This window comes from Diadema antillarum, unplaced genomic scaffold (assembly GCF_040938485.1).
Source record: "Diadema antillarum isolate AM-2024a unplaced genomic scaffold, OU_Dant_1.0 scf00000192, whole genome shotgun sequence".
Lineage (NCBI taxonomy): Eukaryota > Metazoa > Echinodermata > Echinoidea > Diadematoida > Diadematidae > Diadema > Diadema antillarum.
In genome coordinates this window covers 1,161,303-1,180,299 of record NW_027271081.1, presented here as the reverse complement: position 1 = coordinate 1,180,299, position 18,997 = coordinate 1,161,303, and the positions used below count along the sequence as shown (strand labels likewise).

General features: G+C 36.6%; 1 protein-coding gene across 1 annotated transcript in view; it reads left to right on the top strand.

The window, feature by feature from the left end:
* The first annotated feature begins 3,459 nt into the window (after positions 1 to 3,459).
* LOC139723559 (serine/threonine-protein kinase D3-like) overlaps positions 3,460 to 18,997 on the top strand; it is an 81,539-nt gene continuing 66,001 nt past the window's right edge. The window contains exon 1 of the mRNA XM_071634799.1: positions 3,460 to 3,805. Within this exon, the coding sequence (XP_071490900.1) occupies positions 3,560 to 3,805 (246 nt within the window). The 5' untranslated portion in view covers positions 3,460 to 3,559. The remainder of the gene's footprint in view (positions 3,806 to 18,997) is intronic.

Sequence of the window (18,997 nt, the reverse complement as noted above, 5' to 3'; positions counted from 1 at the left end):
ATAACTTTTACATTATTTTTCTTGGGATTGTTCTACCACTATACATGACGTAAAGAGAGGACATCATATTGAAATCAGCATTTAAAAAAAAAAGCAAAATCATCAATTTTGAACGATTATGTCCCCTTAATGTTTCACTCTGTGTTTTAGCTATATCTATTTTAGATATTTTGTGTTTGGAGAAAGTTCATATTTTCAAAACTTCCTATTTCTCCGTCCACGTTTTGCATCAGACACTAGTAGTACAACAAAGACTGACAAGCTCATTGTCGTATTAGTTACTCATGTCCTTCAAATCATTCTCTCAATCCATTCATTATAACAGTACTTTATCTTACGCATGCAAACTGTTTTCCCATTGGGAAAGAATGTCAATCTATTTTAAGGACAAGAGTCCATTTCTGATTAACTTATATTTGTGAAACAAATAATTAAGCTGTTGATCTAAACCAAAGCCGAGTGAACAAGAATTGACGCATAACACTACATAGGATTAGTCCAAGGATTGCCTCCAGTTCAGGATGCATTCCATTTTTGTTTCAACCTTTCGTCCCTCTGATGATTTTTTAAAACTTTTACACTGGTAGGAACCCTAATTTGTTTGCTTGTTTAACCTGTTAGAACGAATACATTTATGATATAGGGTAAGCCTACTAAAAAAAATATATAAACACAACTACTTCATTCCTCGAACATAATTTTTTACAACATCTCTCCCCCTCTCTCTCTTTCCTTCTCTTTCTTCCCCTATCTTCCGACCACTTTTTCCTCTCTCTCGTCTTTTGTATATATAATGGCACATTACAGTTGTCTTTTCATAACCATGGAACACTAATGACCCATGCATGAACCCAAAACGTACCCGCTATGCTACATATGCTTTGAAAAAAAAAATAATATCAAGTATATCGTGTGCTTTATGATAAAATGGTTTTAAGCGCATTCGTTAATGGTACTAGTGCATTTTCCTTTTCTTAATCTTTATAGTTGCAGGCAAGTAGCTCACACACGCGTTGTTCATATTTTAAAGAAAATATGAGAGACAAAAAATGGGACCCTATCAAACATATGATTTGCCCCCAGACAATGCTGATCAATCAAACCATAATAGATCTTAAGGAAATCAAATGTCATTATTAGATATACATTATAATGTCTCCACGAGGGAGCTCATAATGAATAACTCCACAAAGGAACATATACAAATTGTAATCATTATGGTAATATTTGGTAATAAAAATGATAGTCATATTATATCAATAAAAAGCTCATAATTTATTATATACTATAAGGAGACAGAATCTACGCTGATTTTACCTCACACACGCACATTTAATGAATGTTCATTTCACCCGACAAAGCGGAAATCGGGAACCATTGATTTTTAATAATGTTGAGAATGAGCCTTTAAACAGCTGAAGCTATTCCCTTTGTGTTAAATCACCCTATCATTTTTTCCCTCAATCGTTGTCTGTTAGTTAAGTAGTGATCTTATCCGCAGTTGCTTTTGTGTAACTTTCTCTTTCAACACATTATAAATCTTTTCTTCTAAAATCCTCCCTGATGACAAAATCTCTTCTCACCATCCTTCTCAATAACTTGTCTCTTTGTATGACTGTCTGCATTCTATAGGCCTATTTGCATATTTGTCACTGATACGTGTGATTTAACTCTTCAGATAATCAGAGTCGTTAATTCCTTGTACTGTATATTTCAGTAATATCTCCACTGCTGTTACCCACTTTATCATTTACTCTTTGAGGCTCAAAATATAGAATCCCTATAGGTAACAATAATTTATTCTTTGTATACAATTAGGGGGGGGGGAAATCTCCAATGCTTTGACCACTGTCTCTCTTCTATTTCAGGTATCCCCTTCTCTGTTCTTCTTGTTGTAGTCCTATATTTAACTTAATGCATTCCATCTACTGCACTCTGGTAGGGGTTGAAGTGACTTTTTAAAATCTGTCTTTCCTCCTTCAGTTCCAATCAAAACTTTGATTTTTTGATTTTTTTTTTGTTTTGGTTTTGTTGTATGGATCGTGTTACCCGAGGTCGTCAACCCAGTCAAGCATACTGCTTATTGATGGCGGTCTCCTTCACTTGTGTACCTCGAAATACATAAATGTTCACCTATGTCATTTCCATTCATGTACCTGTAGGCCCCTATGTCTATATTATGCTACGAGTAAATTTATAAGTCTCTGATTTTGTCATTATCATTCTGTAGGCCTATTTGTGTACGTGTATTTCTGTTTATATGTACGGTCTACAAGTGGACAAGTAAAATCAAAATGAAACTGAAACTGAGCTGAGTTGAAAGAATGATTTCTTGACAGTGCAAAGAACATATTGGGAGAAATTGTCCGATAAACACCAGAAATTTACTCTTCTCCTGTCTTATGTACTCGTATTAAATCCTGTCGCGATCAGAATATGAACTACTAGTATAGAAAATATAGAAAGCACGAAATACGAAAAAGGATATCATAGCGCGCACAATAACAAAAGGAAAGGAGGGACTTCCCCTAAATGACAATGGGCCACGCCCCTTTGTTTGCTTCCTGGATCTTGGTGTCGCCCTCTTCAAGTCCCTGTCACTGGTCCCTGTGTGGACAACAGGAAGTACACCTACTCATCATCCGCCACTTACTTTGTCGCATGCTATGTTATACGATGTACATGAATCGCCCAACTCTCACTTGCGCGTGGTCATCCATAGATTGATCGCAATTTTTGTTTCATGTTAAAACTCATTTGCTATTGTATTACATCGGTAATGATTTTTAAAAAAAAAACAGAGAGAAAGAGAGTCTTGGCGATTTTATGTGCTGTGGCATTGATTTGAATGACGAAAGTTGGCCTTTGTAAAAAAAAAAGTTACCAGAAGCATGACGATATGCAGTGATATCTAACGATAACATGCTGTTTCCTTTAATTATGTCTTGTGGCAAAGTAGGGCCTATCGGCCTACTAGAAAATAAATGTCTTAAGAGGAAGAACACTAAATATATTACAACTTGAACGTTCGGATTATTAGGCCTACATAGTTTCGTGACCAATGAGCATACATTTAATTCATATTGAAAATGGGATTCCTAAAAAAAAAAAAAAAATGGCTCAAGAATAAGCCATCAAAATCACGAGAGGACAAATATTTGGGAACTGAACTGTTGAATGATTATGTCAAAAGTCATCAGTCGACGCCTTCAGCTGCTTTCATCTTGGCTTTTAATGTCTGTGTAAAGACATTCAGATGTGCATGTCTATCCGGAAATGTACCCCAAATTAATTTTTAAGACTAGAAAAACTCAGCCACACAAATCGTAATTTTAAATTGGAAAGTCGCGCCGAATTGTCGTGTCCGAACATTTCTGCGATCCTTGACCCCTTTCCCTAGATCGTCGTCCTCTCGCGTCACGTGACCCGCGCCATGTTTATTTTCAGCGAAATGACGGAACTCTGATAGAAGCACTGGGAACACTGAAATGGATGTTGGCTCATCTGCTGTGCCCGATTCTGTCTTACGCCGCACCCTGATCGCGAAAATGGAGTGCCAATGAACAGGTATCCTGGAGAAGTAGTGCTTGCACATTCTGGACCCTCTTTGTTTGTCGATAAAAGGAGAAACATGGGCGAAGAGTTGCCGCTCCAACCACCAACAACCCGACCGGGCTTGGTTCACGGAGTATCGTTTGCGGTGCAAATCGGATTCGTGCGAGAAAATTTTCAGATCCCCCCAGAGGGCGGGGATCCCTCCATTCCACTCATAAAAGAAATCGTTACCTCAATGGTCAGGCAAAGGGTAAGTAAACAGGGAGACAAACACTGCTGAAAGATGTGATTGGCTAAAAGCAACTTTGCTGCATGTATTCCATTGACCTACAACAGATTCTAAATATTCTCATTTCTCCATGGAGCAGCTACGACTCAGAACGAGTACACTAGTTCACTAAGTTAGTAATAGTGGAAGTAGGCCCTACTACCGACCATACGAGGCAACATTCATACAGTGACAGTGTACACTGCATCATGCATGCATGGGCATGGGGAGCCGCCAGCCGGGAGATGGCTTATTTACTGTGGATGGGTAGTGAAGAAGTGGAAGAAAGTCATTTAGTCACAGACAGACTGGGGTTTGCAGGCGCTAGTGTACTTTCGCTCCTCCTCCTCGAATGATTTCTAACCGTTAAACATGCACAAACCTTAGTTATTCAGTAACATTAAATAATTGCATCTGTGTCTCCGAAGTCAGATACAAGTTACGTTTTAACGGTTTTGCAAGTGTAGGAAAACCTCAATTGCTTGAAATGCTGCTCTGCACACAAGCAATTTGAACAGTACGAATACGTGCAGCACTTGCAAGCAAGGGGTGATCATTTGGTATGAATGTAGCGTTTACAGTGGCTTTGTCTATGGAATCTTTGAAAAGCTAAAATTTGTTTTTCCCTTTTCTTCAATTAATTCGTGCGGAAACGGTTTTACAGAGCATTTGAGCATATGTGTATGCATACCTTTATGTCTTTCTCTTTCTTTTCTGTCTTTGATTCTTTTTTCCATTTTCTTCAATATTCAGGTATTCCTAACTTTGCCTTTCCTTCCTTTCTTTGTGGACTTCCCCTTGTCTTTTTTTTCTCTGTTTCCTATTCAATCTCATTTTCTGCCGATAGGGTCTAGGTTCTACATCTGTTTTGGTTTCCTTCTGGTTATGTTTTCCTCCATCTCCCTTCCTTTCTTTCCAATCAAGTATCTTTTTCTTATGTTTCCTTTTGATGCATCTTTTTCTTTTACCTGTGCAATTCTCTTTCTTTCTTTCTTTCCTACTGACCTTTCCTTTCATCCAGTTTTGATTCATTTCTCATTATTCTGTTATTGCATTTTTGTTTTCAATCTTTTTGTATTTGCTTTCCTATTTTTTTTTTATTAATGTTTTGGTTTATTTTTCCCAGGTTAGCCTTTTTACTACTTTTATGAATTTCCCATTTTTCCCATCCTTTCTCTTTATATTTTTATATATCACATTTTCACCACCTTATTTTTATTCAAACGCACAGCCTCACACACACATGCACATACATATACACACACACCACAAACAACACAACAACCCCAAACATAGCTCAGTCGCTACCGCACAACTGTACAAGCTGGAGGGAAAAGCGGAAAACATATAAATCTTTTTTTAAAGATGCCATAGAAGAACTTGCTTGTGATTGCTATGAGATTGCTGCATTCAGATTAATCACAGCGCTCGCAGCCCGTAGGGCCGTGCCATAAACGTGTTTCATATAACCAGTGTCACGCTGTCTGCTTCGGTGCAACGCAGTTAGCGCAGAGTGAAATATCTGTGATCAACCATTAAAATTGTCAAAACAGAGGCTATCTCATTTCTACTGGACTTGAATCTCACTTAGAGGCAAATATTTTGGTTATTGAATATTTAGAGTGAGTTTGTGCATGTTTGGAGATCAATTAATGAGGAGGTGCAAAAGTACACTAGCGCCGGGTTTGCATATTGACATGAAGAGACTCAGTTTAGGTCTGCCATGTTTCATGTATGGTGTCTACATGTATCTGTAAGTACGTGTATAGAACCTGTACCAAGGGTCGACCTCCTGTTCAACCTCCCGTGCCAAAATTTGACCGCGTGCAAGTGCGGTCAAACCAGTGCCATAGGTTTCTACGTACAGTAGTTGTGGTGGTCAAATTTTGGAGAGCATTACGGTTGAATTATGGGTGGCTTGCTTTAAATGTAAATTTGTGGCCAGATCCTTGGTTTGTTACATAATGTATCTTTCCTTCCTTCGTCCACACAAGAACGTGAAATCTGCAGCATATGATTAAAATGATAACAGAGAAGAAACAAACATATTATGATGATCTGTCAAATTTGAGGAAATTTAATGATAGCAACACATACATACACTGTCATTTCTGTCTCTATGGTGTCTAGGTCTAACTATTTCATGTGTGATGACTCAGCACATACTATTCGCTTGTATTTTGAGATAAGTGTGAAGACAACATGTTTACAACATGGCCTGGGGCCTGTGTTTGTGTATGAGCAGCAAAATGTTGAGAGGCCCAGACTTCTTGTCTTGACTAAACACCATTGCACGCTCATGTTCGTGACCTTAACAGAATAAAAGCTGCCTGCAGCATGAATATTTTATGAATGTATTTTTGTGATCTGACATTATTTGTGTTACATTTATGTCATTCTGTCATTGCACTCATTTGCTTTGAACAGAATGTTTTATTTTGTTTATCAAGAAGGAGATATACATACAACTATAATATTAAAAGCATTTTTCATGACTATACCGTACTAAAATACAGCATTCAATGTATACATTTGTAGTTGTTTTTCCTTCCTAGCAAGTAAACCTGTATAGTATGCATTTTTGGACACCTAGAAAAATTACTTGCCACTAAATGAGCAATTGATGTTCCAGTAAAGATGCATACCTTTCGTGATTATGCAGGAAAATATGCATGAAACCTTTTGTGAATTCATATTTCTTCAAAGCCCTTGGTAATCATGCTTACATTTAGGACCCCCTATGGTTTATACAGCATGTGTGTTCAACCCGCAGTAACAGTTAAAGGACAAGTTCACCTTCATAGACATGTAGGTTGAGAGAATGCAGCAATATTAGTAGAACACATCAGTGAGGGATTGAGGAAAATCAGACAATCCGTTCAAAAGTTATGAATTTTTGAAGTTCCTGCTCAGTCACAGCTGGAAGAGAAGACTACTATAGCTTGTGATGTCACATGTGTACAACGATATAAAGACAGAATAAAGAAAATTCAACATATTTTCACTTTTCTCTCATAACAAAGGAATACTTGACTTCTCTCTTTCAGAAGACAGGGGGAATAATATTACCCTTAACATATGTCAGTAACAAGTCGAAGAAATGTGCACTTTATTCAAAAAGTAAAGTTTTGTGAAATTCCCTTTTTTTTCCCTTATATCGTTGTACGCATGTGATATCATACACTGTAGTAGTCTCCTCATCCAGCAGTGACTGCACAAATACTTTAAAAATTCATAACTTTTGAACGTATTGTCAGATTTTCCCCAAACTTTCACTGATGTGTTCTACTAATATTGTTGCATTCACACAAACCATATATGAAGGTGGACTTGTCCTTTAATGATAGTTTGGTTTCTAACACAATGTAGCGTATGATTTTGCGGATGCAGCATGCAAGTGATGCAGCAGAGTGTACACATTCATAGTACGACTTCCTGTTAGTAGGGTACAAATATTACAGGACTTAGGGCAATTGCTCACTGTGATGTCACAAGACCAGATGCCTTTTTCTATTGTAATCTATCTTAGGCAAACATGCCTTACGTGTATTCCCCAAATACTGCAATCTAATTTTTTTTTTTGCATTAATAATTTGGTCAGTTCAGTTGAGCTTCACTTATTTATGACTTCACTGATGAGACCATTTCTTTTTAAATAATTGGAATCACCCCAATATTTGTACAGACAAAATGTTATTATTTTGTACCAGTCCAGTGAAGTGCACAATTTGTGAAAATGTCCACAATGCAAACTAGAAGAGCACTCAGACCTCCGCCAAGCAGTTACTTTCCACCGATGATCTTGCTCTTCCCAAAGAGACTTTTTTCCTCTCCACCTCTGGGGAAAAGCTCTTTGGGCTCTTCCATAGAGATCAGTGATTTTCGTACCCACAGGTATACATGCTGAAAAATCGCCTGATTTCCCAATATAGAAGCCTTTGTTACGCCATAAACCCTCAGCTACGCACCGCGCCTCGCCCAGCTGCAGAAACTGGAGCACGCACTTTAGTGCGCGTTTGAAAACCTAAAAAATGCGCAGCTTGAACTCCCAAGTTCATTGACCCTACCTGTCAAAATACCAAAAATCCTTCATAAATTCCCTTAAGAATTCTCGGATCACTACCAAAATTTAATCGTTCGTTACTTGTGTCATTTTCAACCTTTCCTGTAAGTTTCATCCAAATCCGTTAACTACTTTTTGAGTTATTTTGCACAAGGACAAACAAACAAACAAACAAACAAACAAACAAACAAACAAACGGTAACGAAAACATAACCTCCTCCCTCGGCGGAGGTAAATATTCCACATGCGCTCAGTGAGGAATGACAATTGTTATGCATGCTTCTATCCAAAGATACTATACAGTTAGCACATGAATACTGAATGAATGTAGACAGGACAGTGCTTGCCTGCAATCAAGATTAATGCCATAATGAGTAGGTCCAAATTGTACAAGTACAACCATGTTGCGCTCTTCATTGGTTAGACTTTAAAGTTGGTTAATGCCTACAGATGAGGTAGTTTGCCCTAAGTACACTGTAGTATGAATTTTTGTACATTTACAGATTTTATGACAGTTCATATAGTGCACATACATGTACTATTACTATTTGATAGTAACTCAAGTTAGGAAAAATGCAAGAAAACCATTTGAAGTCAAATAAGACTTAAAGGTCAAGTTCATGTTCATAGACTTGTGGGTCAAGTGAATAAAGCAATATTAGCAGAACACATCAGTGAGACTTTGAGGAAAATCGGACAATCCATTCAAAAGTTATGAATTTTTTAAGTTTCTGCTCAGTCACGGCTGGATGAGAAGACTACTATAGCTTGTGATGTCACATGTGTACAACGATACCGATATAAAGAAAGAATAAAGAAAATTGGACATTTTGTCACTTTTCTCATGTAATAAAAGATCATTCGACCTCTCTCTTTCAGAAGGCAGGGGCAGTGATATTACCCTTAACATACGTCAGTAACAAGTCGAAGAAATGTGCACTTTATTCAAAGAGTAAAGGTTTGTGAAATTCTCCTTTTATTTTCCTTATATCGTTTTACGCATGTGACATCATACACTGTGGTAGTCTTCTTATCCAGCAGTGACTGTGCAGATACTGTAAAATTTCATAACTTTGGAATGGATTGTCAGATTTTCACCAAACTTTCATTGATGTGTTCTACCAATATTGTTGCATTCACTCAATCCACATGTTCACGTATATGAAGGTGGACTTGTCTTTACGGTTGCACAGTGATTACTGATGCACATGCAATGTATACTGTATACAGACAGTAGTATGTTAAAGGGAAAGTGAACCCAAAGAGCAATGTGGATTGAGTGAAAGCAGTAATATTAGTAGAACACATCAGTGAAAATTTGAGGAAAATCGGGCAATCGATGCAAAAGTTATGAATTTTTAAAGTTTTGGTGTTGCAACTGCTGGGTAAGGAGACTACTAGAGGTTATGACGTATGAGTGGACTACAATATAAAGAAAATAAAAAGGGAATTCAATGAAAATTCATTTTTCATGAAAATTACATATTCCATCAACTTGATACATAAGTGACATATGTTAGGGGTGGCACTTATTCCCCCTGGTTTCTGAAAGCGGTTAGTCAAGAACTCTTTCATTTTGCTAGAAAAATGAATTTTTGTGGAATTCCTTTTATATTTTCTTTATATTGTGGTCCTCCCACAGGTCATAACCTCTAGTAGTCTCCTCATCCAGCAGTTCCAACACTAAAACTTTAAAAATTCATAACTTTTGCACTGATTGTCCGATTTTCCTCAAACTTTCACTGATGTGTTCTACTAATGTTACTGCTTTTACTCAATCCACATTGCTCTTTGGGTTTGTGTTCCCTTTAAGATTGATAATTCGTAGACAAGATACAGAATGATGAATAAAAGCACTCTGATAGTCCGACTTCTAGATGTTCATAATTCTTAGACAAGATACAGAATGATGAATAAAAGCACTCTGATAGTCCGACTTCTAGATGTTTATAACTCTTTCAAAATTATGATATTTTGGATATTATACTGGTTCTGTGCAACATCTGGTGCTTACATTGTAGTCGGGGATTAAACCTATGTACAAAGTACAACCATTTGTACACGTAGAGAGTCAGAATTGTGACCCACTTTGTATCAATAAACACAAGACCACATTGCTATGCAGTACATTAGGGGGCATTTGGCTCAACTTGTACCACGCAGTTACAACAAAAAAGCCAGCTAATTTGTCCATGCATGGAAACCTTTTCACAAATGTAACAATGCTGACAGTGAGACATTATGTATGATAATCCTGAAAAATTTTGGTGTCTGCTCATGACTACAATATGTGTCATGTGCTCATCGAGGGTAATTATGAGACTAAAGAGTCAGTATTTTTTAGCTGTAAGGGGAGCCGAGTTGATCGAGAATAGAGCTGTATTACGCTGCTGTAGGCTGATGCATTAGTCATGAAACCAGAGGTTATAAAGCTGTCATGAACAGTTGTTCTTGCAGTCGCATGTTGAGCTACATGTAGGTAAGTTATTCAGGTACTATCCATGCAATGTAACCTGCAAGCACTTTATTTCTTCAATATACACTGTACATGCAGATCTATAGGACACCAATTTCAAGCTAATCTGAAGTATTTGCACTATTGAAGGCTATGTCCAGTGGTCTTCAGACCATGATAATGGGTTTCTGGTTGCCCTATGAGGCAAGTGACTAAATTCCTTATCCTTTTAATTTTGTTTTTTATTTCATTTGTATGATAAACAGTACATACAGGTGTATATATAATTTTCCAAAATGTTTTGTTCCAGTACAGTCTGTACCTCTTTCTCAAAAGTGGTAAGAAACTACAGCTCATGCCTCAGTATACAGCATCAAATGATTACAGCACCCTTCCATCTTAAGTTTGGATAGGGTTGCACACAAATGTTTTTTTTAGTGTAGTGTTTAGAAACACGATCAAATGAAAAGAATAAGGCATCAACAGCACAGCCTACAAATTGTACAGTTTGGAAAAGAAAAAATCCAAGCCAGGGACAAGTGTCAAACTATAGCCCATGCCTTCATGCCAGTTTGTACTGCAGTATCCATCTGTAGCTAGTTGAATACATGTCTTGTAGACTGAAATTTTCTCACCCAGCATACAAATGTACTATGTTTGAATGAGCACTGTCATTGTGACTGGTTAATCAGGAGCTGTCCTGTAACATCCAGTCTCTACTGTCTTTCTGCTCATCAATCAGTACCAGCACATTACAATGTATATAATGTATTTCTGACTCACCAACTGTTTATGCTTTAACCTCAGGCAATAACATATCTCAGTTCACACGAATTAAGTGATGATTTTTCTTTTGAAGATGCAGTAATGACTTACTGTATTCAGTTCTTTCCAAACTTCTTTTCCTTATGCAGTGTATATCTAAGAAGAAGAATTATAGTATTATTGAATAGAGTAAGCAAGCATTGCTTGTTGCTACTTTGTACATCAAACCAGCCTCAGGCAAACTTTGTGTTCTTGAGGAACATTGGGAACAATACTTCTTATGAAAGTACAGCCAGTATGGATATAAAACTTGCTTACAGTATGTAATAAACAACTGAAGTCCTCCTAATAGCATCAAGTGTAAAAGTGGAGTGCAAGATTATGTCTCTCAACCAAGGTTGGCAATTTAAATGAAAGTTGCTCATTAATCTTTCCAAAAGCTTTCTTTGTCTACATGCTGTACTTGTGTAATCTTCCTCCTACATTAATATTGAAAGTGTAGACTCAAATTGAAAGTGTGGACTCAGTATTCCTATGATTATTTCAAAGTTATATTACCGGTATGTAAGTGAAATTTCTTTGCTTGGACATGGCCTTGTTTTCTCTTTATGGTACAATACCTCCTCACCAAAATGTCATGCGAAGGAGGGTATTCCATGTGAAAATGATTTTATCCCTCTGAGAAAATTGTCTGTAATCCAAGATTGACCATCAAAAGTGACTGATCAGTGATACAGTTACAAATGTTGTAAGTGAAATCTGTGATTGAAGGAAGTGCTAAGACCATCTTAATACATCATGATATCAAACAGATATAGTCACTAAAATTCATTCGTCCTTGTCATTACTTGTAAGACCACATCTCCTGGGTAGTGCGCATATATCCGGACACTTGTGTTCCATTAATTGTCTTAGGGGTGGGGCTACAATGTATCATCTTTAAATTAGATGTTTATGAAACAGTAGCCTTGACTCTCATTACCGTTGCACCAAAGTGTTATTTTATCAGCCATAGATATTTCCTATGAAAAACATTGCTCATGTTTTCTTTGGTAAAAATTGTGCTATTTCTTTACTTGTTAGATGTGATGATTACATACATTATATCCAATAATAAATATTACCCAGTGCCTATTATGTTATACAGAGACCGGCAAAAGTAGGCAAACTTGTAGTGCTGTGCTGTATTTCATTCATACAGTTGTAAGCGCATGTTTGTATCATTTTATATTTTTAACAGAGTGTATTGACTGGTAGTGATAACAGCTGTCGTTAGGTACTAGGAAAATATTTTACAGTGTACAATGTATGATTAGATAGTTGAAATTATGTTTCACTCACTTGAAGTGAGTGATACATTGTATACGTGATTCAGATAAAAGTGTACAATTGTATGTTGTGTGTCTAAAAGCAGAACTGCACAATATGGTTTTGGACCATCAAAGCTTCATATCATTAGTCTTGTCGATATACATTAGAAATATGTGCGTCGATATACAGTAGAAATATGTGCAGACAGTTGTTCTATACACATGATATCCATTGCCTCCATCACACAAAATCATTATGACAACACTTTTCTCCTGAATGCCATGTTGTAAACAAAGAAATGATAAATGTATGTTTTTTTTTTAATCGATTATATGCATGTGTGGGATCATAACCCCCCCCCCCCAAAAAAAAAAGAATGGCAACTTACACTATCACTGAAGTACCCTTGGTAAAGAAACAATTTGCATATGATGGCAGGTAAGATTTAGAAAGCCATTCTGACAATCTGAGTTTTGATGATTTGTCTTGTTTTTGTTATATAGAATGTTCAAAAATGGCTTGTAATATTTTCTTAGTGCAACGTTATGCATATCCACACACCATTTGCCGAGGTCAATGTCTTTCTAAAGTGTACATTTCTATTGCCAGAGCTGTTAGGGCTGTACTATACAAATTACAAGTCAATATGTTGTATACACTTGTTAGCTGAAATTTTCACGTACAGTCAGATGCCACAAGTTTGTCAAACCTTTTGGCATGTTGTTAATATTGCAGTTGCAAGGGCTTAGTAATCTTTTGACATTACTTCGCTTGTTACGAAATGAATAAGAATGAGTAACAAGCAGTAATAGTAGTACTGAACGTTTTTACGCAGTGATTCCTTGTACATAAACAGCAGTGTGTTCTGCATTCAAAGTACTGTACTAACGTGATGTTACGCCTCAGCTATCATCAAGTCATGGCCCATGCTGCGTGCTAGACCTACAGTATTGTACATGTAGTTGCGTGCAGTGCAGTGCTGGTTTTCTTTTTTAAAAAGAAATTATATTTTCACTTCTTGTTTTCGCACATTATTTTCGCGTTTCAAAGACACTGCATGAAATTTGTGAAAATTAAACCACTGGAATTTTCAATTCATGCAGTGTATACAGTGACCATGTTGTAGAATGCCCATACCAAGAGCTTTGTCACAATTATGAATCATTTTCCATGTACTGCTAATGAGGAGTGGTTTCACATCAAGGAGCTATGAGCAGTGATGCAGACTCTCTCTTTCCTTGCCCTTACACAGACGTGGACTTAAAGGGTGGAGCATTTGCATGAGTGTATGTGCTGAGAATATGATCTCTTCTTCTTTAAACTGAAAGAAAATCTTTCTATTTAACATTATAAAATTCATGTTGATGGGAACAATGGTATCCCTTGCAGGCTTGAAAAAAAGTGAATTGCCATTGATTCAATAGTGTACGTACCATTGTACACGGCTACATGTAGTGACGAATATGTATTTCAAGCAAGGAATATATGATTGTCCGTACTGTTTATTGTGTGAGAACATAACTGTCCTCATAGATTTTTTTGGGGGGTAGAAAATCATTAAGTCCAGTCTTTCCCTATTTTTCTTCCTCATTCCCTACAGGCTTCCAGAAACATCAGATATTTTGGTTGTCCGTGCCCAAATCTTGTGGTTTAAAGAAACCTTTTGGTGATACAGTCAAACCTGCCTTAGCGGCCACCTACTGTATACACCCACTGAAAAATCCCCCTAGTAGAGAGAAAAGCTGTGTTAAAGACAGTATGCGTAGTGGCCACTAATTTGGTTTCCCCTGATAGATTTTAACTTGTGTATAATGGCCACAGACCCATATGAAATGGCACCCTTAGATGGCCAATAATTCAGCATATTTTCTGCTTTTTAGCCGTACCGGTCAAGCATGGTGAACAGTTCAGTGATTGCCACAGCTGGATTCACATGTCACTCAGGCAGAGTGATAAACTCTTGAAAAACTTGCCAGCTGTATGCACGCTAGTGTGCAGTAACTCGATCAATAATTGTCATTTTCAGTACATTACAAACGTATGTATGAAACATCTTGTACGTATACATGTACTGTATACATGTACATAACAGTAAATGTACATTCATGTACATAATATACACTTGTGTATTTTGTGTATAAAGTGTTATTTTACAGAAGTATAGTTGTCGGGGGCAAGGTTGGGAGACATGTTTTTCTCCTGTTTACGCAGGGCTCCACCTGAACTGGTGACTGGTATTGGCCTTTGAAAATCACCCCACATGAATCACAGTATGTGGGCATTACACTAAACCATGCACAGTAAAGCTACTATAGCCATGGCAACAAGTGCACACTCACTATGACACCCAGAAACAAAACTGTGATAAAGGTACCATAGAATTCTCATAGTTAATTGTACCACTAGAACAAACCTTCCTTCAATGGATCAACCACAAAAATAACCCTTACATAGTTTATTGTTCATAGCAAGTCATGATGCTACCTTGCTAATGCATATGAATGTGTATCTGTTGGAATGCCATTCAAGTGAACAACATGTATGTACACTATGACACTTGTCAACAAACTTGTTTTTCTCATACAAATTCGTTTTCATTATCCCTCCTTTCTCTGTTTGTCACAGAGCAAGTCCAAGATAACACACGCGTTACGTATGGGACATTCAGAGACTTTTATGACCTGAAAAATAGTGTTAATGGCCTTTGATCATATTGAACTTTATCATGGTGATTGATATCTAGGAGAAGTATAATCATGTAAAAAATTGCGAAAAATGACCTTGACAATTATATTCTAGAAGAGAAAATATGTGCCGTTACATATGGGACCAGAAAAATTTTGTTTTTTTGAACATTTTTTTCAACCTCAAAACTCTCTGAAAGTATTTCATTCTACAACTTGTAACTCACTGTGATGAAAGTCACAACACTCCAGATTATCACAGGTAAGTTTCATGTCATTAGGCAAAAAGCTCTAATTACAGTACAGGTTCTAATTAAAGAGAGACATGACGTGTTACGTATGGGACAGTTACGTATGGGACACTTTGTCCCCCATTCATTTAGTGTGTGGAGAACCATGTTTATGGGTATTTTGCATAATGAAGTAAAATCAGTTGAAACTACTCAAATACTGATCCAGATTGTCAAGGAAACAATATTCCCCAAATATTTATCATAGTCATATTCAATCATATTTTCATATTTTTATGACCAACCTGAGTATGCATGCCCTTTGTCCCCCATTCGTTCAGTGTGTGGAGAACCATGTTTATGGGTATTTTGCAAAATTTTGCAAAATGGCAAAATGGCAAAATACCCATAACCAAATTTTTGCATTTAATTATTGAGGTGGAATCAGTTGAAATTACTCAAATACTGATCCAGATTGTCAAGGGAACAACATCCCCCAAATATTTACCATCATAATCATATTCTATATTATTTATGACCAACCTGAGTATGTATGCCCTATTTTAATCAGGATAGTTACTCCTAAAAAAATGAATATTCTAAAGTGTTTACTTCCATTGATGAAGGGCAGTTTGCCATTTAGTTTCAATAAAAAACAACTTGACACAAGAAATATTAATCTTGATAGATAAGCAATACCTGCTGTGTGGAATTCCGGTAATTGAGTAGATGTATGATGTCTGTCTAGCAGTCAGGTGATTGATTTGAGTCACACCTCGGTATGTATACCCATGAATTTTGTTGTGGCTACTATTGAAGACTGAATAAGGACAATTTGTGTATCACTTGCAATTAAAAAAAAATCATTTTACTTTATTTTATTTTTTTTTTATATCACAACCATTTCAATTTGGATCTCTATCAAATTAACTTTGAATTCCTCTAGTCTTAGAATTGTATGCTTTTTAGTAATTCATATTGTTGGTTTCCAGTCATCTCATAAAATGTTGAAAACTGAATCCCCATTTCTACAAAAACTATACCATCCCTTCAATGCTGATTTTCTTTGTGTATTTTGCTATCTTCCCCTCCCCCTTTCTGAAAATTGTTCAGTCAAATACATGTATTGTTTCAAGTGTCTATAACTCAAAAAGTAGCTCCAAAGTTGGGATGCTTTCTCCAGGATGATTGATCATTTGTGCACTGAGAGACCTTCCCAGCTAGCTACAATGTACATGTATTCACATGCAATATATATGAGGATGTCCCATACAGTACGTAACGCATTTGTCCCATACGTAACATTATTTCAATGCCTAATAAAGAATATTTCTTTTACTGTTTTTTCTTTTTTCTATGGTATTTAATTTATCTAAACAATAAATTAGAACTTTCCAAAAGGGCATTCAAATAACCTTAGCAATTTCAGAAAAAAACCTAAAAAATGACCTCATTTTGTTATGTATAGGACATCTCATGATAGGACACGAGCTAATTTGCATAATCATTTGCATAATCCCTAAATTTTCATACCAAGTTAAACTATTTGATGAACTTCTTATGTCCACATGTTAATCAAATATCATTTGCTTTCCTTTGAATAAATATGAATTTTTATAAATGTCCCATACGTAACACTTTGTTTTACATTATGCAAATGAAGCCCTTGAAATTTGCATAAATATACATAATATCATTTTTTCCTCCATGGAAATCAAAACTTCAACTCATAAGCTTCAAAATGATACCAAATATGTCGATATTGAGCAAAGATGAAATTTTGCCTTCTGAGGGGACCTTATCTTGGACTTGCCCCACACACATACTGTATACGTCCATAAACACATACGTACACGCTGTACAGATGCACAAAGGGAGAGTATGAACAACTACATGGGGAAGGTGACTCTCCTTACACTGAAGTGATGGTACTTAAAGTGCATACGCTTACTCTGATAACACAATTTCAGTTTGGTAACAATAAAAATGTAGATATTAACCAATTAGTATGCTGACACTATTGTAATCTGGGAACATATCTCATTGTTGTTGCTATTCATTGTATGTAATGTTTTATAATCGACAATCGACAAATCAAGCCATACCAGTATTCATTGATTTTTCAAGGCGAGAGTGAATTACATGCACCTTGTTGAAAACAATCGGTAGGGCACAATGGACCATCACATAGCCTTCTGCGTATGCACTACTGAATGGGGAGGGAGCTTATTTTTCACTTTTGATCTCAATTTTTGTCCAGAACAATTCATTATTCTGGCAAATTGCATCAGCAAGACAAGTTTGTTGGCAGACCCTTTTGATATATTTCAAGCAAATTCTAAATGGTGGAAGATAAATTTTGAGCCTTTTTGAGAAGTATATTTCCTGGAAGGAAATTAAATCCCTGTGATTACTTTTAAGTATTTAGCTCATTCATTTATTTATCATTTTTAGACATTCATGATGGATGAAGGAAGTGTTCCAGGGAAAAATATGTTCCGATAGAGCAGTGAAAATAACACATAAAAAGTTTTTTATTAAATCTTATTGCACCAATATGGTATTAGCTAAAGAGGGCGAGCATTGTATGTCGAAATTCATGTAGCAATCACAGCTAAGCAGAGCTTTTTTCTTTCTCTTCTCTCTCTTCCGTGCCTCCACATGACTCAGGTATTCCATTAAATCAGCTATGAATAAGCTTTGAAGCAACATGCTCCTTCTATCAACTTTTTCCTTGACATTTTGCTGGCAATGCTGCTCAGGCACAGACTAAATGCAATTTATTCAGACATGCTTGGCTGTGTGAAATAGTGTTTTGTTTATGCCGGTAATTTATCTCTTCAACAGACAAAAGACCTAGCTGACAAGTATGTCTGTAGCCTGGACTACCATGCCCAACACAGAATATGTCCTTCAAAGTTCAACGATAAACAAAAGATGTGAAATAAATTATTTCAGTTCAGTGATACAAAGTGTGAAAGTTGTCAATATTTCCTTCAAGGGACTCTTTGAACCTGAAGGTGATATTTTCAATATCTTTTTCTCTTTAAATTCAACTGTAAGTCCCATATCCCCCCTCCCCCTCCCCCCTCCCCCCTCCCCCCCCCCCCCCCCCCCCCGACAAAAGAGGCAGTCTATCAATTTTTTATGTCTATTGTCACCCAAAGTAAAATCACATAATTTGACACATGGATGGGAGTTGACTTTAAAAGTGTGACTAGTGATGGATTGAGTATTGTAGCATCTTCGGAGTGATGGTGTGATAGCAGGATAAATGCCTAACCTTCATACGATTGCATCAGTTGAACTCCATTTGTACATTCTGTGCTGTACACTCTCTAGTTGCCACTGATAAAAATGGCTCATTTATGTACACTTTCATGAATTGATTATCCCTCTAAACTCTGCCAATTCTGCCAACAGTCTGCTGCAGGCATCATTGTTGGGACATTCTGGTATACTTAGATATATCATGCTTTCCTGAACTTTAACTTCCCTGATTTTCACAGTGTATGTCCTGCACTTGAAGATGGACTGGTATCACTGTTTTCTGGAGCAGATGATTGAAATGACTCAGCATTTGATAAGAATGATATATCAGATCTTTTATCTTTCTCTCCCTATCTCTCTGTATGTAATGTGATTGTACTGTTAGCCATAATTGTA